Source organism: Hemitrygon akajei, chromosome 5, assembly GCF_048418815.1.
Source record: "Hemitrygon akajei chromosome 5, sHemAka1.3, whole genome shotgun sequence".
Taxonomy (NCBI): Eukaryota; Metazoa; Chordata; class Chondrichthyes; order Myliobatiformes; family Dasyatidae; genus Hemitrygon; species Hemitrygon akajei.
Genome location: NC_133128.1, coordinates 167392812 through 167418741, shown reverse-complemented (window position 1 = coordinate 167418741; position 25930 = coordinate 167392812). Strand labels below are relative to the sequence as shown.

The following is a 25930-nucleotide window of genomic DNA, read 5'->3' as shown; positions in this document are numbered from 1 at the left end:
AAGGAACATACTATAGTTAAATTTATTGAGTACTATACATTCAAATACATTGTTTACCTCTTCCATTGCCTTTTGTAAATGTACAGTCATGTCCAAATTTTGTTTGTATTCCTCCACTGTCCTGTTAAGTTCATTGAGATCTCTCTGTAATTCATTCAGGGATTCTCCAACTGGATTCACTTCTGCTTTGTTCGTGCATATTTCAAGAGCTTTACTGACTTTTGTGGCACACTGAAGCATTTTCTTTTTGAAGTTCTTAACACAGAAAGCACAGATAGATATCAGCTCACGCACATGTACAACAATCAGAGGGTGCAGTTGCACCGAACGATTATGTTTGGTCATTGAAAGTAGGTATACTGTTTTACCTCAATTCTTTCAATGTACATTTCAACTTGCTGGACTTGAGTCCTGATGACTTTCAGATTGGAAAATTTTTCTTTTTTTTTCAGATGACTGAATTTCAAGTTGTTAAACTTCCTCTTGAGGTCTTTATAGGATTCTTTTAACTTCAAATAAATGTTTTGACAAGATTATTTACTTATCATCTTGACTCTAAAGAATAACTTAAAAGAACCACATCTGAATATTCTTGATAACTGCAGTCAGAAAGAAGTCAGTTTATTTAATAGGCAGCTTCATTTATTATTAAATTGTAAGAACAGTGCTTTGTCATAGGACAAATAAAGCATTTAACGGTACCAACAATAAATATTATGACCTTAGTTTTCAATGCAGTGCAAAAGTTTATTCAATTTACCCTCATCTATCTAAGAACATTTATGGCTTTGTGAGCCTTCCTTTGAAATGGATTGACAGAGGCACAGGGTATGACAGAAGCACTGTCAGCTCATTTCCAGCCCAAGAACCAAATGCAGTAGCCTAGGTCACAGGCAAGGAAATTTGCTACTCTGTACCAACGAGTGCCAATGTCAGCTGTTGTAAAATAATCAAATCAATCATTGCATTACGACGGTTGGAAGTTATTTTCTTCCTCTGCAAGGAAAAGTTATAATGCATTAAAGGGTGGAGAAAACCATATGTATTTCGGGAATTTTTAATCAGTCTTTAAACCTTTGCCACAATGGAAAATGCTTCATCATCATATTGGGGTAGAAAGCATATTTTATTTCTCTTTTACAGGTAAAATAAGAGACAAATTTGGCAACATCATATTTCAGGCAGCCTATTTGATTAAAGTTCTTCAATAAATGCAAAGAATAATTAAGAGAACAGAAATATTTCTTTCAACAATCCCACTTCAATTTGAATGATTTGACTCATCCCTAAATTGGAATGTATCTGAAGGCATCCTATGTATCCTATGTATTCTATGTATCCTACAGCCTAAAATTATTTTTCTGAAGATTAGCTCCTTTTGCTAGCACCAGAGGACATAACTGTAGCCCAATGCAATTTTGTAGATGATCTCAGGCCTCTTTGTTCTGAGACCTGATGATTGTAGAACCAAATTAAATGGACATGAGTAATTTCTGACTCTCCATGTGGGAGGATAGTGTAAAAGAACTAACCACTCTTGTTTAAAATTATTCTAACCTGTGACTGGGAAAAGGCCATTAAGATAAATGGATTATGTTGTAATATTAATGTCCAACAATTCTATCCACAAATTTGAAAAAAGTAATTGATTTGAATAGTATTTTCAAAGATGGCTTTTAAATTAATAGAAGGTAAATTGACAACCGTTGCATTTTCTTGTATACAGATTATCCACCAGCTAATTTCTCCCCTTCTATCCAACAGCTTCTCCAGACAAGTAATATTCTAATGCCTAGATATTAGTGGGTACCCCGCTCAATGATGAGAGAATGAAATGTAGAGATAACTAACATTATTTCCCTATCAGAAGACGCAGGACATGCAATTGTGATCCTTTTCATTGTGGTTATTAATTTCACACAAGGAATTCAGTGAAGTGAGGAATCAGCCTCAACCTTATTGTGCTCAATCTAAACTATAGTTTATATTTATGTTGATATGTGTATTGTTTAATTAAACTTAAAATTCAGTTCTCCAGAAATTGGGTAGTTGAATTCATTATTGATATTATTTCTTGTTTAAGGTTTGACTTTTAATACTGAACTACATCTCTAGAAATACATGTTCATTAGCATGAAAATCACACCATTATAATTCAGACTCATGTCAAAGAGAGACAGCTGTTCTCGATGACCCAACACCACATCTTTTTATAGGTTTAAAGTCACCAGCTTCTTTTAAATCCCATGATACTGACACCACTTGTAATGCAGTCTCTGAGATGGCTTCAGCTTTTATTTCACAAGAATTCTACCAACTACGTGTCCAAGTTAGGCCAATATTCTCTCTGTATCGAATATTTTCTGATGACTAGTTCAATAGATTATATTTGTTGGTTCATTCTGGAAGTTTCTGTTCCTAAGCATAATTGTTATTTCACAGCTGTTGTATCGATAGAGCCTTTGCAACCATCTGCTTAAATCTACACCCCATGTGATTTAAATAACATTTATAAAACTTTTCTAACATTCAGCATTTTAATACTGTTCTCATAGACCTAGACTACCAACACAAATGTTTAGATTTCAAATTAAGAAATACAAATCAGCCAGATTTTGTGGAGAAAATAATATTGTGTAACATTCTTTGACCTTCAATATACAGTATGTCACAATCAAAGAATTTAAATCAAGTAAGAAGTGTTTTAAGCATAAATATTCCCTTTTTCATGTCTCATTATTGAGAATATCTCTTATAGAGTCAAAGAGCACTACAGCACAGGAACAGATGCTGGACCTGCATGCTTTATTTTGCATCTGAACTTCTGTGGCTGGTGAATAACAGGCTTGCCTACATATTGCCAACCAATAGGCACACAATATGTTACCTGTATTTTGAATTGGGTGTAATAAACCAAAAATACAAGCTGCTGAACCCTTCCAACAGCCCTTTGTACATTTCTGCAAGTCAGACATCCTGCATTTAAAGGCTCATTTCTACAAATCTTTACAAAGTGAAACTTGAGGATGCTGTCAAAGGCAAAAATCTTAAATATTCTCTATTAATCTCAGAAATTAGCCCAGTCCAGATTGAAGGAATTTGCTACATGTTAAGCCAGTGAAAAAAATATCTCCTCTATTCCACAGTTATTTTAAGAACCAAAAGCCAGATTATTATGAGATTTTTTAATATAATCACATTAGAGTATAAATATTTGCTTTACTTTTTCAGTTTATTTTACAGGTAAGGAGAATATAGAATACCAGACGGACATCTATATGTGTTTTATTGACCACAGCAAGGCCTTCGACTGTGTCGATTATGACAAACTATGGATCACATTAAGTCACCTGGCCGTACCAGGACATTTGATCATCCTTATGCGCAATCTTTACATCAATCAAGAAGCAGCAGTTCAAACAGGAACAGGAAAAACAGAATGGTTCAGCATTCGTAAAGGGGCATGACATAGCTGTATTCTCTCCCCCTGCCTGTTTAATTTACACACCTAATTAATCTGCAGAGAAGGAGGAGTATACAAGGAGAATCAAGGGGTAAGAATTGGTGGCAGAATCATCAGTAACCTTTGTAAACTGATGACATTACAATACTGGCTGAAAATGAAGAAGACCTGAAGCAGCTGCTAACCAACATCAAGGAACATAGCCTCAAGGTGGGGTCGGCACCTTAATCTGAAGAAGACTAAGATTATGACTACAGGCAGCACAACCGATTTCAATCTCAATGGAGAGGCAATTGAACTGGTTGACAGCTTCAGCTTGCTAGAATCAATGATTAACACTGAAGTGGCAAGCAGTTAAGAAATCCAATGAAGAATCGCCCTTGGCAGGGCAGCCATGAAGGATTTAGAGAAGGTCATTGGGAATAGGAATCTATCTCTACATACTAAGATTCCATTATTGTAGGCGACGGTGTTATCATCGACATCATATGGATGTGAAAGTTGGATGGTAAAGAAGAAGAATAGGAAGCATATCAACGCCTTTGAACTGTGGTGCTGGAGAAAAATACTACGCATCTCATGGACCTCACATAGAATAAATGAATTGGTCCTCAACAAGATCAAAACAAGTCTCTCTCTGGAGAAACTTGACAAGACTCAGCCTCTTGTTCTTTGGACACGTCATGTGAAGAAACAGCCCCCTGGGAAACGATATCATGCTCGACAAGATGGAAGGACAACGGAAGAGAGGAAGGCTGCCAATCAGATGGATGGACACAGTAAGGACAGTTGGGAATGCAATGTAATCAACAATGAGCCACCTTTGCGAGGGTAGAAGCTCACTTAGGGCAACTATCCATAGGGTCGCCAAGAGTCGATGACGGCTCGGTAACACTTAACAACAACGAGGAGTATATCCATGTTAGATATCTATGTAAATCACACTTTATACTATAGGAAATACAGAAATTGTGGCCCAGTGGTCCAACAGTTAGTGTTGCAGCCTTCCAGATGCAAGAGCAGGATTCAATCCTGACCACTGGTGCTGTCTATGTGGAATAGACACATTTTCCTCATTACCGTTCTCCCCTGATCTCCACCAGGTTGTTTTATTTTCCTTCTGCATCCAAAGATGCACTGGTAGGCTAATTAGCTATTGTAAATCCTTCTTTAGTATATATAAATACCAAAACAAACCAAAGGGAAGCTAGGGGCATAAATTGCAGGGTTGCATTTAAATAAAGAGGGCAGAGAAGGGAACTTATGACATTGTCCTATTGGCCCTCCCTGTTGTAATGATTAAGAATTCTGCTGGCATACACCCACAAAAATAAAGACAAAACTGAACACAAAGAGTAGGATAAAGGTTCAGTTTTAGAGACAAATTAATGGTACTGCAGGTAATGCTGCTGCTTCATACTTCTAGTCCAATCCTGACCACCTGTGTGGAGCTTATAGGTTTATACTTAAAAATAAAAGTTAATTAAATGCACAAAAAACCCTTACAAATACTGAAAAGGTAGAAACTAAAGCAAAATCTATTTTTAAAAACAGAAGTTTCTCTCCCTTTTGCCTTCTCATCCATAGTCCTATGATTCTCATTGAAATCAAAGGGTTATAGACCGTGCACCAGATTGACTTAGTATGAATCAGAATCAGGTTTATTGTCACTGTCTTATATGACATGGAATTTGTTGTTTTATGACAGCAGCACGGTAAAAAGTTATAAAATTACTATAGATTATGAATTAAATAAATAGTGCAAAATAAGGAATAATGAGGTCATGTTCATGGACCATTGAGACCTATGATGATACAGGGGAAGAAGCAGTTTCTGAATTGTTGTGTTATACTTCCTCCCTGATGGCAATAATAGAAGAGAGTATGTCATGAATTGTGAGGTCCCTAGTGATGGATGCTGGATTCCTGAGCCTCTGCCTCTTGAAGATGTCTTTCATTGTGAGGAGGTTATTCCCGTGATGGAGCTGCTAAGTCTAGAACCCTTTGCAGGCTCTTACAATCCTGTCCAGACTCCATTCCAGGCTGCAATGCAACCAGTCTGAATGCTCTCCACTGTACTGTACATCTGGAGAAAGTTGCACGAGTTTCTCCCCAAACTGCTAACAAGTAGATTCACTGGCGTGCTTTATTCAAGATTGCATCAATATGTTGAGCCCAGAATAGATCCTCCAAGATGCTGAAATCCAAGAACTCGAAGCTGCTCTCCTTTTCCACAGTTGAGCTCTCAAAGCGAACAGGAGCATTTTCTCCTGACTTTCCCTTCCTGAAGTCCACAATCAATTCCTTGGTATTGCTGATGTTGAGTCCAAAGTTGCTTTATGATACCTCAAAGATGTTGCCAGCAGTTTTTGTAGACTTCCTCCAGTTCGTCCACAAAACAGCTCATTCTTTTCTTAACATATATTTCTTTTCTTTTCTAGATGGTTGGGGTTCTGTCAGAGTCCATGACTTAAACCGCAAGCAGTAGGTTTTCAGACTGTTTGTGCAGCCTGGCATTTCACTATCTCCAGAAGAAGCCTGGAAGATGCACGCCTTTGTGCTTTTGTTCCTTTTCTTTCTTTCTCTCTCTCTCTCTCCCTCCCTCCCTCCCTCCTATTCATAGCTTGGCAGAGGTGTGTGGGGAGGGTCAGTGCTTCTGCTGGGTAAATTGGGGGGGGGGAGGATCAATGCTTCTGCTGCTGCTTGTGTGTGGGGGAGGGAGCTCTGATGTTACTATCATTCATTCTTTGAGATGTCTCTGTGAAGAGTAAGAATTTCAGGCTGTAAACTGTATCCATTCACTGATATGAAATTGAACCATTTAAACCACTCAGCCAGCTTATCTATCGCACTCCTGTCCGACTCCTCATCACAATCTGAGATTCTGCGAACAATAATGACGCCAGCTGTGAATTTATAGATTACATTTGAGCTGTTCCTGGCCACATGGATATGAGTGTAAAGAGAACAGAGCAGTGGGCTAAGCATGCATTCTTGAAATGAACCTCTATGAATTATCTTTGAGGAAGAGATATTATTTGTGCTATTGACTCCCATTAAGTCCGATCCCAGCCATTGGTGGAACAGGCTGTTGTACGTAATATTTATTATAAATTACAATAATTGCACATTTAGACGGAGACATAAAGATTTTTACTCCTTGTGTATATGAAGGATGTAAGTAATAAAGTCAATTCAATTCATTTAGGGTAGAAAAACATGGCATATTTGTTATATATTTTTAAAAAACAGGAAGTCACAGACTTAAATAATAATAAGTCCCAAGACTGGATGAGTGCAGAGTTATTGTTTTACATGAGTTAGGTAAAAGCACTGCAGATTCCCAAAGTTGAAACCTCCAGAGGTCTGTTGATTCAGGAAAAATACCCTTAGATTGGAAAATTATTCAATTCACTCTACCAGCTGAGAAAGAGAAATACCAGTGAAAGTAAGACCAGTTATTTTATAGCAAACTAACACAATGCAATTAAACTGCATTTGTTGTGTCTGATAGAAAGAGTTTGATAACATTTTACTGCCTGCTTAATAATTCAGAAGTGAAGGAAGCATAGCATCACATCACAAGTAGAACAAAGGAAATTACAATGGCATGACAGGGGAACTGGCCAAAGTTGACTGGAAAGGGACACTAGCAGGAAGGACAGCGAAGCAGCAATGGCTGGAGTTACTTCAAAAAATGAGGGATGTGCAAGACAGGTATATTCCAAATAAGAATGGAAGAAGGACACTGCCGTGGCTGATAAGTGAAGTCAAAGCCAAAGTAAAAGCAAAAGAGAGGGCATACAAGGAAGCCAAAGTAGTGGGAAGATAGAGGATTGGGAAGCTTTTAAAAACTTGCAGAGAGAAACTAAGAAGGTCATTTGAAAGGAAAAGATGAATTATGATAGGAAGCTGGCGATTAATATCAAAGAAGATACTAAAAGCTTTTTTAAAGTATATCAAGGGTAAAAGAGTTGAGGGTAGATATAGGACCAATAGAAAATGACGCTGGAAATATTGTAATGAGAGACGTGGAGATGGCAGAGGAACTGAATGTGTATTTTGCATAGGTCTTCACAGTGGAAGACATCTGCAGTATACTGGACATTCAGGAATGTCAGGGAAGTGAAGTGTGTGCAGTGAAAATTATGACTGAGAAGGTGCTCAGGAAGCTTAGTGGTCTGAGGGTGGATAAATCTCCTGGATCTGATGGAATGCACCCTGGGGTTCTGAAGGAAGTAGCTAGAGAGATTGAGGAGGGATTAACAACGATCTTTCAAGAATTGACAGAATCTGGCATTGTACCGGATGACTAGAAAATTGCAAATGTTACTCTGCTATTTAAGAAGGGTGGGAGGCAGCAGAAAGGAATCTATAGACCTGTTAGCCTGACATCAGTGGTTGAGAAGTTGTTTGAATCGATTGTTAAGGATGAGATTACAGAGTACCTGGAGGTATATGACAAGATAGGCCAAAGCCAGCATGGTTTCCTGAAAGGAAAATCCTGTCTGACTAACCTACTGCAATTTTTTGAGGAAATTATAAGCAGGGTAGACAAAGGAGATGTAATAGACTTGGTGTACTTGGATTTTCAGATGGCCTTTGACAAGGTGCCGCACATGAGATGCTTAGCAAGATAAGAGCCCATGGAATTACAGAGAAGTTATTAGCACAGTTGGAGCATTGGCTGATCGGCAGAAAACAGAGAGTGGGAATAAAAGGATCCCATTCTGGCTGGCTGCCGGTTACCAATGGAGTTCCACAGGGGTCGTTGTTGTGATCGCTGCTTTTTATGACATATGTCAATGATTTAGACTATGGGATTAATGGATTTGGGGCTAAATTTGCTGATAATCCAAAGATAGGTGGAGGAGCAGGTATGATTGAGGAAACAGACAGGCTGTAGAAAGACTTAGATAGTTTAGGGGAATGGGCAAAGAAGTGGCAAATGAAATACAATGTTGGAAAGTAAATGGTCATACACTTTGGTGGAAGAAATAAATGAGCAGACTATTATTTAGATGGGGAGAAAATTCAAAATGCAGAGATACAAAGGGACTTGGGAGTCCTTGTGCAGGATACCCAAAAGTTTAAGCTCCAGGTTGAGTCAGTGGTGAAGAAGGTAAATGCAATGGTGGCATTCATTTCTAGAGGTATGGAATATAAGAGCAGAGATGTGATGTTGAGGCTCTATAAGGCACTTGTGAGACCACACTTAGAGTATTGTGTGCAGTTTTGGGCCCTTATTTTAGAAAGGGTATACTGACATGGGAGAGGGTTCAGAGAAGATTCACAAGAATGATTCCAGTAATGAAAGGGTTACCGTATGAGGAATGTCTGGCAGCTCTTGGGCTGTATTCCTTGGAGTTCAGGAGAATGAGGGGGGATCTCAGAGAAACATTCCGAATGTTAAAAGGCCTGAACAGATTAGATATGGCAAAGTTATTTCCCATGGTAGGGGAATCTGGGACAAGAGGACACAACTTCAGGATGTCCATTTAGAACTGTGATGTGGAGAAATTACTTTAGTCAGAGGGTGGTAAATCTGTGGAATTTGTTGCCACAAGCGGCTGTGGAGGCCAAGTCATTGTGTGTATTTAAGGCAGAAATAGATAGGTTCCTGATTAGCCAGGGCATGAAGGGGTATGGGGAAAAGGCAGCAGTGTGGGGATGACTGGAAGAATTGGATCAGCCCATGATTGAATGGCAGAGCAGACTTGATGAGCCAAATGGCCTACTTCTGCTCCTATATCCTATGGTCTTATGGTGTCATCTTTAAATTTTAAAAGTTTATTTAGAGATACAGTGCAGAAACAGCCCTTCCAGCCCAACGATCTGCAACGCCCAGCAACCCGCTATTTTTCTATAGGTTACAGATAAATAATGGTGTCAAAACTGTTGTTGTGATGCATCTAGTGTGGTAGTGTAGTGGGTAGTGCTTGTCGCTCTCACTTTCAGCTTCTACCACTGGCTAGCAGTCTTGTGAAAAAGAGAGCTGAATGTGTAAATCTCTCTCTGCCAGTACATAGCCTTTCCAAAAGCAAGCCTCATGTAATGCCTCATCGCAGCTACACTTGGAAACTGAACTCCTTTCAGACTCCGGCTGAACTACAGAGGACGGGGAGGAGGTCTGGTCCCTGCACAAGTAGCATGCGGGCCCACCGGTGTGTGGAGACGCCCTGGTGCTCATGAACCAGATCACCAGCAAAGGGTAAATAGCCCCACTGCTTTGCGGGCAGCCTCGGGTTCCGGGAGTCAACCCAGACAGCAAATCTGGAGTGGAGTCCCTAAGGCAGCTGGTTGTCATTGAACATCCTTCTGGCAGCTCCTGCAGCCAAGCTAATGCTGAAGGTATTGCTTTATAAGCATTCCTTTGGACTACACTGGTGAGGCCGCAAGGAGGATCTTGACAACTGGCTATCTCAGGATCTCCATACCTTCCACCCAACTTGTGATGGCGATGAGCATCACCCATTGCCCTTCGTGACAGACAGATGCCAACCACATATAAATATAACATAAATATACATACAGTGCCAGAAAGAGGTGAAATCAACATGTAGACCTCATTACCTGACCTTGACAAGTATACTGACCTGGTCACCTCATTATAGGAAGGATGTGGAAGCTATGGAGGAGATTTACCAGGATGTTGCCTGGATTGGAGAACAAGTCATATGAAGCAAGGTTAGCAGAGCTGGGACTTTTTTCTTTGGAGTGTAGAAGAATGAGAGGGGACTTGATAGAGGTCTACAAGATTATGAGAAGCATAGGTAGGATGGATAGTCAGTACCTGTTTCCCACGGCACCAATAGCAAACACCAGAGGGCATATGTACAAAATTAAGGGAGGGAAGTTTAGGGGAGACATCAGGGGTAAGTTTTTTTTTACACAGAGGGTTGTGAATGCCTGGAATGACTTGCCAGGGATGGTGGTGGAGGCTAAAACATTAGGGGTATTTAAGAGCCTCTTGGACAGGCACATGGATGAAAGAAAAATAGAGGGTTATGGGGTAGTGTGGGTTTAGTACTTTTTTTTTAAGGATTATATGGGTGGGCACAACATGGAGGGCTGAAGGGCCTGTACTGTGCTGTAGTGTTCTATGGTTCTATGGTAGACTGGGAACCATTGTTTACAATTTAAAGGTGATTATTTCTTAAGACACTTTTTTTTAGCAATGACAAACTCACTATTGCAACTATAGAGATGCTGGAGGTTTGTTTAGATATATTCACCAATTTCAAATCTGAAAAGTGCACCAGTAGTCTGAGTAAACGTCAGTTATGTATACCAGAGCAAGTTCGTCATCTTGAAGAAGAGCTTGATGGTAGGCTGAAGAAAGGTAAACAGTAAGCAAGCACCACCTGAGAGCAATGTAGCAAGCTTGAAATCTGACATGGAAATGGAAACGTACTTGGTGTTATAACTTCCAAACAGTCCTCCCTCATGGAAATATTGAAACAAATAAACCAATGTTTATTTGAAAAAAAACTTTTATTTTACTAACCTCACTTATTTCTTCTTTTGTGGTACAGTAGTGCAAGTTTGCTTCCAGCTCTTCTGCTTGTTGGTGTGCCTTTGCACTCCACAGGGCACTGCCACTTTCTAAAACTTCAAGCTTTTGCTGAAGTGAGTCCACTGAAGCTTGGATGGATTTCTACCAAAACAAGTCAGAAAGATGAACAAGCTTGGCATTGGATGTCCAAATCTGAGTAAACAAAATGATTACTGTGCAATTCAGACTTAACTTACAGAATGCTGTGTAATAGAGATGATGTCCATCGCTAATGTGAGGGACAATTTATACAAATGACACACATGTGCTTGATTTTCTTGATGTAGTCTGAGTTGGATCTTAGCTTGACTGCTGTTGTCTGGGATTGTCGATATTTCAGGATATTCTAGCTCTCCTGACTCCATCATATCCTGGAGCTGAAATACAATCCATTAAATTATATTTTGTATCAAAATCATGCTAGGTGACTTAAATAATTGGGCTAATTAACTAGACCTAATGTAAAAATCAATTTCCAAATGAAATTACATTGAAAAGGTTTCACATTTTGACAAATATCACATCCACTTTAAACTGTGCTCTTCGAATTTATCAAATTTGGGTGGCACAATGGAATGGTTAATAGATTGCGGTCTCAGAGTACCCAGGTTCAATTCTCAGCTCAGATGCCACTGTCTGGAGTTACACGTTCTCCCTGTAACTGTATCAGCTTACTCTGGTGGCTCTGATTCCTCTCACATCCTATAGATGCGCAAGTTTGAAGTTTAATTGGCCACAGTAAGTCTTGTCTGTAGGCAAGTGATAGAGTTTAGAAGAAAACGATAAGCTTGTGGGAAGAATAAAAAAGGGACTAATGTAGGATTAATGAAAATGGATGATTGATCATTAGTGCGGACTTGGTGGGTTGAAAGGCCTTTTTCTCTGAAGTAACTCACTATGACTCAGCAAATTTCCAAAAAAAAACTATTTACTTAATAATGACTTAAATTGTAAGAATTGTATTTGTTTTACAATTCCCATATTTCCAGAGCAAAGTCACTCGAGTTTATTGTCAAATGTACAAGTAGATATCAGCACGGGTGCAATGAAAAATTTACTTGCAGTATCATCAGACACATGGCATCTAATAAGTAACATTCTTAAGGGAAAAAAAATTACACATATTTTTATAAGAAAGAACGCAAAGAAGAAAAAAGTAAATTTTTGTGCAAAGTTATGAGAAGTGCAACTATCACACCAGTGCCAAGAAGAGCAGGGTGAGCTGCCTTAATGACTATTGCCCAATAGCACTCAGATCTCCTGTGTTGAAGTGCTTTCAGAGGTCGGTCATGGCCAGAATTAACTGCTGCCTGAGCAAGGACTTTGACCCATTAGAATCTGCCTACTGCCACAACAGGTATTTAGTAGACACAATCCAACTGACTATCCAGTCTGCCTTGCAGTGCCTTGACAACAGCAAAACATACACCAGGCTGCTGTTTATTGATTACAGCTCAGTGTTCAATACCATCATCCCCTAAGTATTAATCATCAACCTTCAAAACCTGGGCCTCTGTACCTCCCTCTACAATGGGATCTTTGAGCTCCTCATTGAGAAACTGCAGTCAGTACAGATCCGTAGTATCTCTTCCTCACTGCAATTCACAGCGGCACATCTTAAAGACACGTGCTTAGCCAACTGCTCTGCTCTCTCTACACTTATGACCGTGTGACTAAGTACAGCTCAGATGCCATTTATAAATTCACAAATGACTCCACTGTTGGTATAATATCAGATGGCGACAAGGTGGCATACGGGAGTAAGTTAGATTGGCTGGTTGAGTGGAGTTGCAACAACAATGTAGCACTCAATGTCATCAAGACCAAGGAATTGATTGTGGAGTTCAGAAAGGACAAGTCAGGAGAACACACACCAGTGGTCAACAGACGGTCAGTGGTGAAAAGAGTGTGAAGTTTCAAGTTCTGGGGGGGTGTCAATGTCTCAGAGGACCTATCTTGAGCCCAACACATTAATGCAATTACAAAGAAGGCTCACCCAAGGCTCTGATTCATTAGGAGTTTGAAGAGATTTGGTACGTCACCAAACACTTACGCACACTTCTACAGATGTGCAATGGGGAGCATTAAGACTGGATGCATCACAACCTGGTATCGAGGTTCCAATGCACAGATTGCAAGAGGCTGCAGTCTTAGCCAGCTCTATCTTGAGCATGACCCTCCCCACCAGTGGGGACATCTTCAAGAGACGGTACCTCAAGAAGGTGACATCCATCACTAAGAACCCTCACCATCCAGGACAAGCTCTGATCCTGTTACTACCAATGGGGAGGAGGTTCAGGAGCCTGAAGACTCACACTCAATGATTTAGGAACAACTTCTTCCCCTCCACCATCAAAGCTTCAGAAAGGCTCATGAATATTACCTTGTTATTCCTTTATTTGGACTGTATTTTGTAATTTATGGTACTGTAGTTTAATGTTTTTGCATTATACTGCTTCCACAAAGCAACAAATTTCACACTATTTTAGACAGTAACAATAAACCTGATTCAGACTCTGAGAAGCCAACATCCCATGCCTTTATCATCCTTCCTTTGCATGCTAATGCCTTGTTATTTTTGCTCTCCAAAGTGTATTCTCTTCAATCGTATTTAAATTATATTCTTATCCCATATTATGACTTTATCCCATTTTACTTTCATGTTATCTTTGTGCTGTTGTTTCTCATCTATTGTGCTGACTGCAATCTTCAATTGTACTTACCATGTCCAAATCCAAATAATTATAATTCAAAGAGAAACTTGAAACAGCCATTAGCTCAGATATCACATACATACCCTTTACCTATTGCCAGACTTGAGTTATCAAAACATTCCTTTAACTCTTTAGCAACACAGCAGCACAAAATCTCAGCTAGTAGAGCTAGTTGTCTCATAGATCAGATGACCCAGTTTCAATCCTGATCTCCAATGCTGCTGTGTACAATTTGAAATTTTTCTCCGTGATCACATTGATTTCCCTATTGGCTCCAGTTTCTTCCCAAATGCAGGTTGGCTGGTTAATTAGCCTCTGCAATCAACCATGGGGTAAGATCGTGGATGGGGGTGGGGGAATGATGGGAGCGTGGAGAAAGTAGGAAAAAGGAAAAACTAATGTGGCATGGGGTAGCTCTAACTCCATCATGGCGAGTCCAGAGCCAATCTGTGAAAGGAGGAGGATTGGGCATGGGACTAGAAATCCCATCCTGTAAAATCCAAATGCAACGAAAACAGCAATGGAAGCTTCAAAGATCTCATTGCTGGAAGAGGAAGGATACACCAAGAAGATGGGCTACTCCTGGGAAAACTTGAAAGCCTGGCTCAGGACAGAGCACTCAGGGAAGCTCCCATCAGTGGCCTATGCCACTGCAGGGGTGATGGGCTTACTCTCTTCAATAGACTCAGTAGGCAGAAGTAGTTATAAAGAAAAATGGCATGGTGGACATCACGAGAAAATCTGCAGATGCTGGAAATTCAAGCAACACACACAAAATGCTGGTGGAACGCAGCAGGCCAGGCAGCATCTATAAGGAGAAGCACTGTCGACGTTTCGGGCCGAGACCCTTCGTCAGAACTAACTGAAAGGAAAGATAGTAAGAGATTTGAAAGTAGGAGGGGGAGGGGAAAATGTGAAATGATAGGAGAAGACCGGAGGGGGCGGGGTGAAGCTGAGAGCCAGAAAGGTGATTGGCAAAAGGGATACAGAGCTGGAGAAGGGAAAGGATCATGAGACGGGAAGCCTAGGGAGAAAGAAAGGGGGAGGGGAGCACCAGAGAGAGATGGAGAACAGGCAGAGTGATGGGCAGAGAGAAAAAAAAAGGGAGGGGAAAAAACTAAATATATCAGGGATGGGGTAAGAAGGGGAGGAGGGGCATTAACGGAAGTTAGAGAAGTCAATGTTCATGCCATCAGGTTGGAGGCTACCCAGCCGGTATATAAGCTGTTGTTCCTCCAACCTGAGTGTGGCTTCATCTTGACAGTAGAAAGTACTAGACAGTAGGTTGAAGGAACAACACCTTATATACCAGCTGGGTAGCCTCCAACCTGATGGCATGGACTTTGACTTCTCTAACTTCCGTTAATGCTCCTCCTCCCCTTCTTACCCCATCCCTTATATATTTAGGTTTTTTTTCCCCTCCTTTTTTTTCTCTCTGCCCATCACTCTGTCTGTTCTCCATCTCCCTCTGGTGCTACCCTCCCCCCTTCTTTCTCCCTAGGCCTCCTGTCCCATGATCCTTTCCCTTCTCCAGCTCTGTATCCCTCATGGTGGACATCACCGGCTTCTGTTCTTTCTCCCCTCCCCCTTCTACTGAAAAAAAGCTTTTATCATCCCCAGTTAACCATAGAACCCTACAGCACACTACAGGCCCTTCAGCCCTCCATGTTGTACCGACCCATATAATCCTTAAAAAAAGTACTAAACCCACACTACCCCATAACCCTCTATTTTCTTTCATCCATGTGCCTGTCCAAGAGGCTCTTAAATACCCCTAATGTTTTAACCTCCACCACCATCCCTGGCAAGTCATTTCAGGCACTCACAACCCTCTGTGTAAAAAACTTACCCCTTATGTTTCCCCTAAACTTCCCTCCCTTAATTTTGTACATATGCCCTCTGGTGTTTGCTATTGGTGCCCTGGGAAACAGGTACTGACTATCCACCCTATCTATGCCTCTCATAATCTTGTAGACCTCTATCAAGTCCCCTCTCATTCTTCTACGCTCCAAAGAGAAAAGTCCCAGCTCTGCTAACCTTGCTTCATATGACTTGTTCTCCAAACCAGGCAACAACCTGGTAAATCTCCTCTGCACCCTCTCCATAGCTTCCACATCCTTCCTATAATGAGGTGACCAGAATTGAACACAATACTCTAAGGACGGTCTCACCAGAGATTTGTAGAGTTGCAACATGACCTCTCTACTCTTGAACTCAATCCCTGTTTATGAAGCCTAGCATCCCACAGGCCTTCTTAACTACCCTATCGACCTTGAGGGATGTATGGATTTGAACCCCAAGGTCCCTTTGTTCATCCACACTCTTAAGTAACTGACCATTAATCCTGTACTCAGTCTTCTGGTTTGTCCTTCCAAAATGCATCACCTCACACTTGTCCAGATTGAACTCCATCTGCCATTTTTCTGCCCAACTCTGCAGCCTGTCTATATCCTTAAAATTAACCAATGGCATCGTTGCCATGGACTCTTCGTTATTAACTTTCAGAGGCTCCTTCATTCCAGGTACTGCTATACAGATTCTTGGTGAACTTCCTTAATGATTCACAAAGCGAATGAGATGAGGGCTTTCCCAAATAAAAGCTGAAGAATTTGCAAACATCACCAGCCACAAGTGCAGAGGCTCCAAAGATCCATCTCGAAAGGGAAATCAAGTGGTCCTTACTCACTAGTAAATTGCCTATTAATACTCTATTTTTTTTGGCAGGACTCCTTGACTCCAAATTCTATTATAGCCTTGATCCAAATGTGGACCCAACAGCTTGTTCTGGCTCAATCTGAATCCTGCAGCTTCTTTGCCACCACTTTGTTGTGCAACAAAGGCCAACGGAGTACAGAAAGTGGACACTTCATTACCTTTCTAAGAGTAATTGGGGATAGACAATAAATGCTGGTCTTGCTATCAAATCTTATTATCGATCAATTAATCATTCAATAAATCAATAGATAGGGAAGTAGAAACATGTCATTGGCATCTGAGCACAAAACTTAAGCATCAAGGCCTGCAGTTTGCAGCAACACAGATAAAGAAGCTCTAGAAGATGTGGACTGTAATGTGAGGTTGGAAAACAGAGGACCAGTGTTAATAGGACTGCAGAGAGGCTGGTGCATGCCTAAAGTACACAATATGGAGTGCCTGAGGAATGGAACTGCTTTGAAACCAAGAATAATGAGCAAATATTTAAAATTTCCTTCAGAAGTATTGTAGATTGTCTCAGCTGGGTTGAGGAATGCAACAGCCTAAATTTTAATCACTTTCTTTAACAGGAATAACATCATGTTGGCATGCTCCTCTGGTTTGCATTCCATATCAGGTTGCAGGACTGCTCTGCATAAGTAGGCTTATGAAAATATGCCCCTCTATAATGGCACAAACCCAGAAAAAATGGTAGGAGCTGATTAGTATACGTCAGTGACAGATCCATGGTATCATTTAACTCAGTGTAAGTGGCATTTATATACCAGTCCACTTACAAGTGTCAGGAATATAATAACAAAGAAACTCTTTGATACTGTTGAACCCATATAAGTTAGACCTGGAGTCAGGACAGTAACTGCATTAATTTCAATGGAAAGAAATGTCTACAAGGGAGAAAAGTAGGTTTCAGTGAATTTATACGTTGTTAATTAAGATGGTTAAATTATTTTAATTGATATTGTCAAGAGAGTGACAACTTGTAGGGTGGGAGCTATTTGAAAGCAGCAAGTCTCATCAGAACTGAGTCTTATTTGAGCCAGTAAATAGAAAGGAGGTGTAAGCAGATTGGCCATTGTTGCAGTGGGCCAGTGTTAGAGTGGCCAGGCTTTGGCTCAACTGGTTTCAGCAAGAACAGGCATGGGCTAAAGGTGTTAAATGTTTTAGAGTCACTTAGTTGATTGCAGAATTTAAACTTAAGAAGTTAGATCCAAAGGTAAAACAAGTGCAGGCAAGATGGTAGTTAAGGCAGTGAAGATGTGGGATTGCAGGGTAGCTCATGGCCTCACTGATGACTACATCTGCAGGAAGTTCAACCGACTTCAGCACCTGACTGACAAGGTTAAGGAACTCAAGCTGGAGCTGAATGTACTCAAGATCATCCAGAAGGGTGAAAAAGTCATAGATGAGACTTTTACTGAGGTGGTCACACCCAGAGTGTGGGTTTAGATAGTAAATGGTTGACCACTGGGGGAAGTAAGGGGGGGTGAGCAGTCAGTGCAGGGTTCCCCTGTGGCTCTTTCCCTCAGTAACAAGTATACCCCCTTTGGATACTGCGGAGACAGAATTCTCTATCGGGGACAGAAGCAGCAGCCAGGCCAATGGCAATGTGGCCGGTTCCAAGGCTCAGCAGGGAAGGGTAAAGTCAGGCAGAGTGGTAGAGATAGGAGACTCAATAGTCATGAGACCATAAGACATAGGAGCAGAAGTCAGCCATTCAGCCCATCGAGTCCGCTCCACCATTCAATCATGGGCTGGTCTGATTCATCCAGTCATCCCGACTCCCCTGCTTTCACCCCATACCCTATGAAGCCCTGGCTAATCAAGAACCTATCTATCTCTGCCTTAAATACACCCAACGATTTGGCCTCCACAGCCGCTTGTGGCAACAAATTCCACAGATTTACCACCCTCTGCCTAAAGTAATTTCTCCACATCTCAATTCTAAAAGGATATCTTTCAATCCTGAAGTCATGCCCTCTTGTCCTAGAATCCCCTATCATGGAAAATAACTTTGCCATATCTAATCTGTTCAGGCCTTTTAACATCCGGAATGTTTCTATGAGATCCCCCCTCATACTCCTGAATTCCAGGGAATACAGCCCAAGAGCTGCTAGACATTCCTCATACAGTAACCCTTTTGTTCCTGGTTGGGGGGCGGGGGGGTAGACAGTGGATTTTGTGCCATGAAAGAGAAGCTAGGATGGTGTGTTGCCTCCCAGGTGTTAGGGTCCAGGATGTCTCAGAGAGGCTGCAGAAGATTTTCAAGTGGTAGGGTAAGCAGCCAGAGGTTGTGCCACATGTTGGCACAAATGGCGTAGGTAGAAAGGGGGAAGAGGTCGTGTGCAGTGAGCACTAAGAGTTAAGGAAGAGGCAGAAGAGCAGAAACTATGTAAAAATTGCAGTCAGTGGAATGAGATGAAGTGCAACATGTGGGCAAAATTGAAAAGGGTGAAAAATCTAGGAGAGAAGGCATTATATTTGAATACTCACAGTGTACAGAATAAGATAGATGATCTTGAAGCACAATTAGAAATTGGCAGGTATGACATTGTGAGCATCACTGAATCGTGACCGAAAGAAGATCATAGTTGTGAGCTTAACATCCAGGAAAACACCTTGTAATGAAAGTACAGGCAGGAAAGCAGAGGGGTTGGGTGGCTCATCGGGGAAAAAAATGAAATCTAATCCTTAGAAAGAGGTGATATAGGATTGGAAGATGTAGAATCCTTATGGGAGATAGAAAAGGCATGTAATAAGGGCAATGTTACAATAGTCATGGGGGATTTCAATATGCAGGTAGACTGGGAAAAACAGGTTTGGTGCTGGATCCCAAGAGGGAATTTGTAGAATAACTACAATATGTTTTTAAAGCAGCTTGAGTCCACTCAAAGAAAAGCAATTCTGTACAGGGTTTGTGTGATGAACCAGATTTAATTTGGGAGCTTAAGGTAAAGAAACCCTAAGGAGGCAGTGATCATAATGTACTAGAATTCACATTGTAACTTGAGAGTGAGAAGCTAAAGTCAGGTGTACCAGTGGAGTAAAAGGAATTATGGGGGCACAAGAGAGGAGCTGGCTAAAATTGATTGAAAGGGGACACTATCAGGAGTGAAGGCAGACAGCAATATCTGGAGTTCCTGGGGGCAATTTGGAAGGCACAAATTCTAGTCGAAGGATGAGGCAACCGTAGCTGACAAGAAAAGTCAAAGATAACATAAATTAGTGGGAAATTGGGAAGCTTTTAAAAACCAACAAAAGGCAACTAAAAGAAAATGTGAGAGAAAAGATGGAATACAAAGGTAAGCAAGACAATAATATAAACAAGGCTACCAGAAGATTTTTCAGATGCATAAAGAGTAATAGAGCAACGAGAATGGATATCAGACCACCGTAAAAGGATGCTGGAATGGTAGTAACTGGGTTAAAGAAACGGAAGACAAACTTATTTTTCACAGTAGAAGATACTAACAATATGCCAGAAATTTGGGAGTATCAAGAGGCAGAAATGTGTGTAGTTGCTATTAAGGAGAAGGTGCTTGGGAATCTGAAAGGTCTGAAGTCACATGAACCAAATGGACTACACCCAAGATTCTGAAAGAGGTAGCTGAAGAGATTATGAAGGCATTAGTAATGATCTTTCAAGAATCTCTAGATTCTGGAGGACTGGAAAATTGCAAATATTATTCCACTCTTTAAGAACGAAGGGTGAAAGAATAAAAGAAATTCTAGGTCAGTTAGCATGACTTCAGAGGTTGGGAAGGTGTTGGAGTCCATTATTGAGGATGAGGCTTCTGGGAGGTGCATGTTAAAGTAGCCCAATATCAGCATGGTTTCCTCAAGGGGAAATCTTGTCTGATAAATCTGTTAGAATTCTTTGAGGACAGAACAAGCAGGATAGACAAAGGAGAATCTGTAGATATTGCTTACCTGGATTTTCAGAAGGCCCTTGACAAGGTTCTGCATGAAGTAAGAGCCGATGGTGTTGCAGGAAAGAAAGCAACATGGATAAAAGATTGACATACTGGCAGGAGGCAAAGACTGGGAATAAAGGGGGTGTATTCTGGTTGATTGTCAGTGTCTAATGGTGTTCTGCAGGGGTCAGTATTGCAACTAATTCTTTTCATGTTATATGTCAATGATTTGGGTGATGGATTTGATGGCTTTGTGGCCAAGTTTGCAGATGATACAAAGATGGGTGGAAAGGCAGATAGTACTGAGGAAGCAGAAAGGCTAGAGCGGGACTTAGACAGATTAGAAGAATAGGCAAAGAAGTGGCAGATGGAATGCAGTGTCGAGAAATGAACGGCATGCACTTTAGGAGAAGAAATAAAAGCATAGACTGTTTTCTAAGTGGAGAGAAAATGGACTCCTCATGCAGGATTCCCTTAAAGGGTAACTTACAATGTTAGCATTCATTTTGAGAGGAATAGAGTATAAGAGTAAGGATGTGATGCTAAGGCTTTGTAAGGTATTGGTCAGACTGCACTTGGGTATTATGAGTAGTTTGGGACTCTTATCTAAAAAAAAGTTGTGCTGGCATTGGAGAGTGTCCAGAAGAGGATCATGAGAATGATTCCAGGAATTAAAGGCTCAATGTATGAGGAGCATTTGATAGCTCTACCTTGTACTGGCTGGAGTTTAGAAGAATGGGGGGCATGGTATTGAAGCCTATCAAATATTGAAGGGTCTAGATAGATCGAATGTGGAGAGGATGTTTACTATAATGAGTTGAGTCCAGGTCCAGAAGGCTTAGCTTTAGAATAGACGGTTATCCATTTAGAATAGAGATGAGGAAGAATTTCTTTAGCCAGAGGGTGGTGAATCTGTGGAATTCATTGCCACAGATGGTTGTGGAAGCCAAGTCATTGGGTATATTTAAAGCAATGGTTGATATATTCTTGATGACTAAGGGCATCAAAGGTTATGGGGAGAAGGCAGGAGAATAAGGTTGAGAGGCATAATAAATCAGCCATGATGGACTAGCAGAGCAGACTCGATGGGCAAAATGGCCAAATTCAGCTCCCATGTTTTATGGTCTTGTATACTACCTTCAGAATTATGGGAACTGATCTAGATTCAAGGGAATTTTGAAAGATGAACACAAAGACATATCTCCAGAACCACTCTGTCAAAAATTTTAGAATACACTTCGTCAGGTCTTGGAAATTCAACTACTTTCATTTTGCCAATTTCTTTCATCTCTTCGGTCACTCTGGACCTGTTTCTTTTCACTTTTTCCTGGGAGGACTTTTACATTTTCTTCCATGGCACAAAGTACTTGTTTAAATTCTCACTCATTCCATTATTCCTTATTTAATTGTATTGTCATAATATCCTGAAGAGGTAACAATTGTTGGTGGTGGCATCCGTCGGTCTCGAGAGACCATGGATCTGCGGCCTGGAGTTTCCAGGGCGCAGGCCTGGGCAGGGTTGTATGGGAGACCGGCAGTTGCCCAAGCTGCAGGCCTTCCCCTCTCCAGGCCACTGATGTTGTCCAAGGGAAGGGCACTAGGACCCATGCAGCTTGGCACCGGTGACGTCGCAGAGCAATGTGTTGTTAAGTGCCTTGCTCAAGGACACAAACACGCTGCCTCAGCTGAGGCTCGAACCAGTGACCTTCAGGTTACTAGTCTGATGCCTTGCCCACTAGGCTACGCGCCTTAACAATTATTAAGGAAGTAATAAATATGAAGGTTCGTTAATACATTTCCAATACAGTCAATATGCTATAAATTTTTGAAACATGTTCCTGTTGCTCTAATTCACTAACAAGTGGAAAAATATTAGTTGTTACATATTTTCATTCTTCACAACATTTAATTGTTTCACTAAAAGGTTTGTAAAATTATGCTGATATACATAAGAAGAGATCAAACAGCATTAAATGGAAGTAAGGTATGAAAATGTGGTTGTTTGAACTTCGAAAAAAAATTGTTAAGTAAAAGCCATGGAAGTAGGCATTCAGTATGGCTCGAACCTCTGAAATGTAATTACATTCAACATTACAGAACTGAAACGTACTTGCACATTCTCAAAATACATTCAAGTATTTAAATTTGGTGCAGACCTCTTGAGTTGTATGATGAAATTTAATTGCCATTAGGAGGAGCATTTCATAATCTTTTATTTTATTCTTTACTTGCTGATGGACCTTAATAAACTCCATAATTTTTTCATTCCTTTCCTTTGTAGAAACGCCTTTCAATGTCCAAAGTTCCGCTGTTTTTATTCTGTATTCTACCTCAGCATTCAATTGCTAGTAATAAGGGGAAAAAAAACTATTTTAATATTGTGGAATGAATAATTTACAGTAAACTGCAAAAAATGACATAATATTCCAGTACTTGACTTTCAGAGAGACTTTCACATCAGATATTTCAATCACGTTAAAGGTCATTGGATTTAGATTAGATTTTATTATGTTTAAACAACTTTCTACATACAGTAGGACTAACTTTACTGCAAAACATATTCATAATGAAAACAGAAATAAAAGAAATTTAATTACAAACCAAAAGATGAAGATTAAGTACACTTTTATAAAAGCTATTATTAATGTTCAGTTTATTAAATATCACAGAGAATCTCAATGACAGTTCACAAGATATTTTCAAGGAAAAAATAAAAATACATTAAACCTATGTTACTTCCATCTTCTATAAAGAACCAGCTGTCCTCCAATGCAACACTTAACGGATCCAATGATTTTCACTTCCATTAGGTGTCGATCACCTTTTTATGAAATTTTTTTTACTAATGGTTATTACTATTGGCTTTTTACTGAGGTTGTAAGGTGTTTTTTTTATCTCTGGGGGATGAGATTTACTTTATGCCACAATTTTCTCCCCATTTTCTCCTTCCCTGATTCCCTATGGTTTGTGATCATCTTAGCCCCAAACTTCATCCTGACTTTCTGTCCACGAATGCAAATGTCCTCCAATCAGGAAAAGAACTATTAATAAATTTTCTCTGATCTGCAATGTTATAACCACCTGTACTATTTCTATTAGGTTAACTCAGAATCAGAATCAGGTTTATTATCACCGGCATGTGACGTGAAATTTGTTAATTTAGCAGCAGCAATAACAGAAATACTGCATATTTTTTAAAAAGTGAGGTAGTGTCCAAAGACTCAATGTCCATTTAGGAATCAGATGGCCGAGGGGAAGAAGCTGTTCCTGAATCGCTGAGTGTGTGCCTTCAGGCTTCTGTACCTCCTACCTGAAGATAACAGTGAGAAAAGGGCATGCCCTGGGTGCAGGAGGTCCTTAATAATGGACACTGCCTTTCTGAGATACTGCTTCCTGAAGACGTCCTGGGTACTTTGTAGGCTAGTACCCAAGATGGAGCTGACTAGATTTACAACCCTCTGCAGCTTCTTTTGGTCCTGTGCAGTAGTCCCTCCATACCAGACAGTGATGCAGCCTGTCAGAATCTGGCACAGATGATGCGGTGAAATTATAGCTTTTCATGGCACAGTTCATTTTGTTTTAACATGGATCATCAGGCTTGCAGTTCATCTTAATTACTTTCACAACTACTGTTTGAATGGAAGCACTTCTTACTTGTAACTGGGGTTTAGCTTTATTGAACTTATCTTGCAATTTCACAATAGCTTCAAGATTGCAACCAAGCTCAAAATTAGACTTTGGAACAAGGTCATCTTCCAGCATCTTTAAACCATGAATTGCCTGAAAAAAACAAGAGAACTGCATTGATCTTTCATGTGAAATAATATTTACATTCTCGAAATTACTGGCAAGTGAACAACACACTTTACATGCACACACATATATATTTATAAACTTGAATAAAAATACACATTAAATGAGACCTAGGCTATCAATTAATGGAGGATGAATAACTAGAATATAATCATCAATATTATCATCAGAGGAACAAAACACATGAGGTTAAGAAGTTCATGCATTGCACATGGAATGACAAATGCTGCAGATTTCGCAGGTCTCTATCAGGTGCTATGGAAGTAGGGTGCATGCAAAGATCATACTTTGTTGTTTTCAAACACACCAGTTGTAATTACAAAGAGGATGCCCAAGTGCTTGCTGCACAAAATCCCTAGAACCACTTGAGACTCCAATAAGTTGTAAATGAAACATTCCCATTAGCAGAATGAATATGTGTTCTTTGTAGAAAAAGTTCAAGCTTCTCATACTGAATAGGTAATTTAAAGACATGGAAGTCACAACTTGAGGAAAATGTTTATTACCTACTTGGAAAACTAATTAGAGTGGAGCCTAATTTTGGCAGGTACTATTAAATCTTGGTGGGTGGCAGGGTGGAGATATATCTCAACCAAAGGAGCTGTAAAGTACTCCTTCCCTCCACTAGCCCACAGGTCACCCTTGGATAAGGTGTAGCACCTTCTTGGTGTTGTGGTAGCTAATAGTGTTATTCCTACACTACTCAGCCACTCCCACATTGGAGGAATTCACATATTGTATAAGCAGTATTATCAATAAAGTCTGTCGAATATCCTGCATGCCGCTGTGTTGGTGTGTGCTCTGCACTATCCCTCAATAATGAACACAAAAGTTAGTCTCCACACTCCCGATCAGGGTCACCTGAAGTCATAGGAGAGGTGGCGGATGGTCATATGTACAGCTGGTGGATATCACAAGTCCTGGTTATGTGACCACTGATGCCTTAAGAGTATTGATTATGGCTGGGTTATCAATCTTGTAAACTCTGAAAGCAATGGCAAACCACTTATGTAGAAAATTTGCCAAAGCAATCATGGTCATGGAAAGACCATGATTGCCCACAACATACGACATGGTCTATAATGAACAAACAATTAAATCTTGAGGAGATCAAGGGTGTTGTCTATAGTTTCTATCACAAACCTTGATGATCCCATCTCCTCTCTTGCAAGTTAACTAAGGCTGGTCCAAACTACTCAAAACTTTTGCCATTGTATTTGAACCTGAGATAAGTGCAGGTTCAGATTACATTTTCAGGAACTAATACATGATCCAATGAAAAATTAATTTAAAAATTATCTACTAGTGAGCAAAAGTCTTATTAATAGCAGTATTTCACAGATGACATACCTTTTTAAGCTCTTCTTTAAATTTTTTCCACTGTTTTTTGACTGATCTAATTTGGTTTAAGTGAAGCTGACAACTTGTCCACTGTTCTGTGAGATTCAATTTTCTTTTATCTAACCGATCAATGGTACTTTCAAGTACATTTTCTGACTTTTTCAAGTTTAAATCCAAACTTTCATCTTTCTGAAAAAGGAAAAATAAACTCATATCTAGAAGCAGCTGCATGTGAATGTTTTGCAGTAACAGTTCTTTCTTCATTGCCTCAGTTTGTACTCATAGGTTAATAAAGAGAAATCTTCAGCCAAAGCAGCATAAAATAAATCAGCTATCATTTGCAATTTTAGTTAAGGACAGCTTGGTCCTCCTGCGGTCAAGGTATGATAAGGGTCTTTTTAAACACACCCTTATATCA

At 40.2% G+C, this 25930-nt stretch overlaps 1 protein-coding gene across 5 annotated transcripts in view; it reads right to left on the bottom strand.

Moving 5' to 3' along the window:
- The window catches only part of ccdc141 (coiled-coil domain containing 141), a 144881-nt gene that overhangs the window by 36103 nt on the left and 82848 nt on the right, over positions 1-25930 (bottom strand). For all 5 annotated transcript variants that reach the window (XM_073047113.1, XM_073047112.1, XM_073047114.1 and 2 more), the window contains 7 exons: positions 25522-25701; positions 24013-24138; positions 22515-22703; positions 11216-11395; positions 10971-11120; positions 369-509; positions 58-255 (listed from right to left, as the gene is read on the bottom strand). In XM_073047113.1, the coding sequence (XP_072903214.1) occupies positions 58-255; positions 369-509; positions 10971-11120; positions 11216-11395; positions 22515-22703; positions 24013-24138; positions 25522-25701 (1164 nt within the window). The remainder of the gene's footprint in view (positions 1-57; positions 256-368; positions 510-10970; positions 11121-11215; positions 11396-22514; positions 22704-24012; positions 24139-25521; positions 25702-25930) is intronic.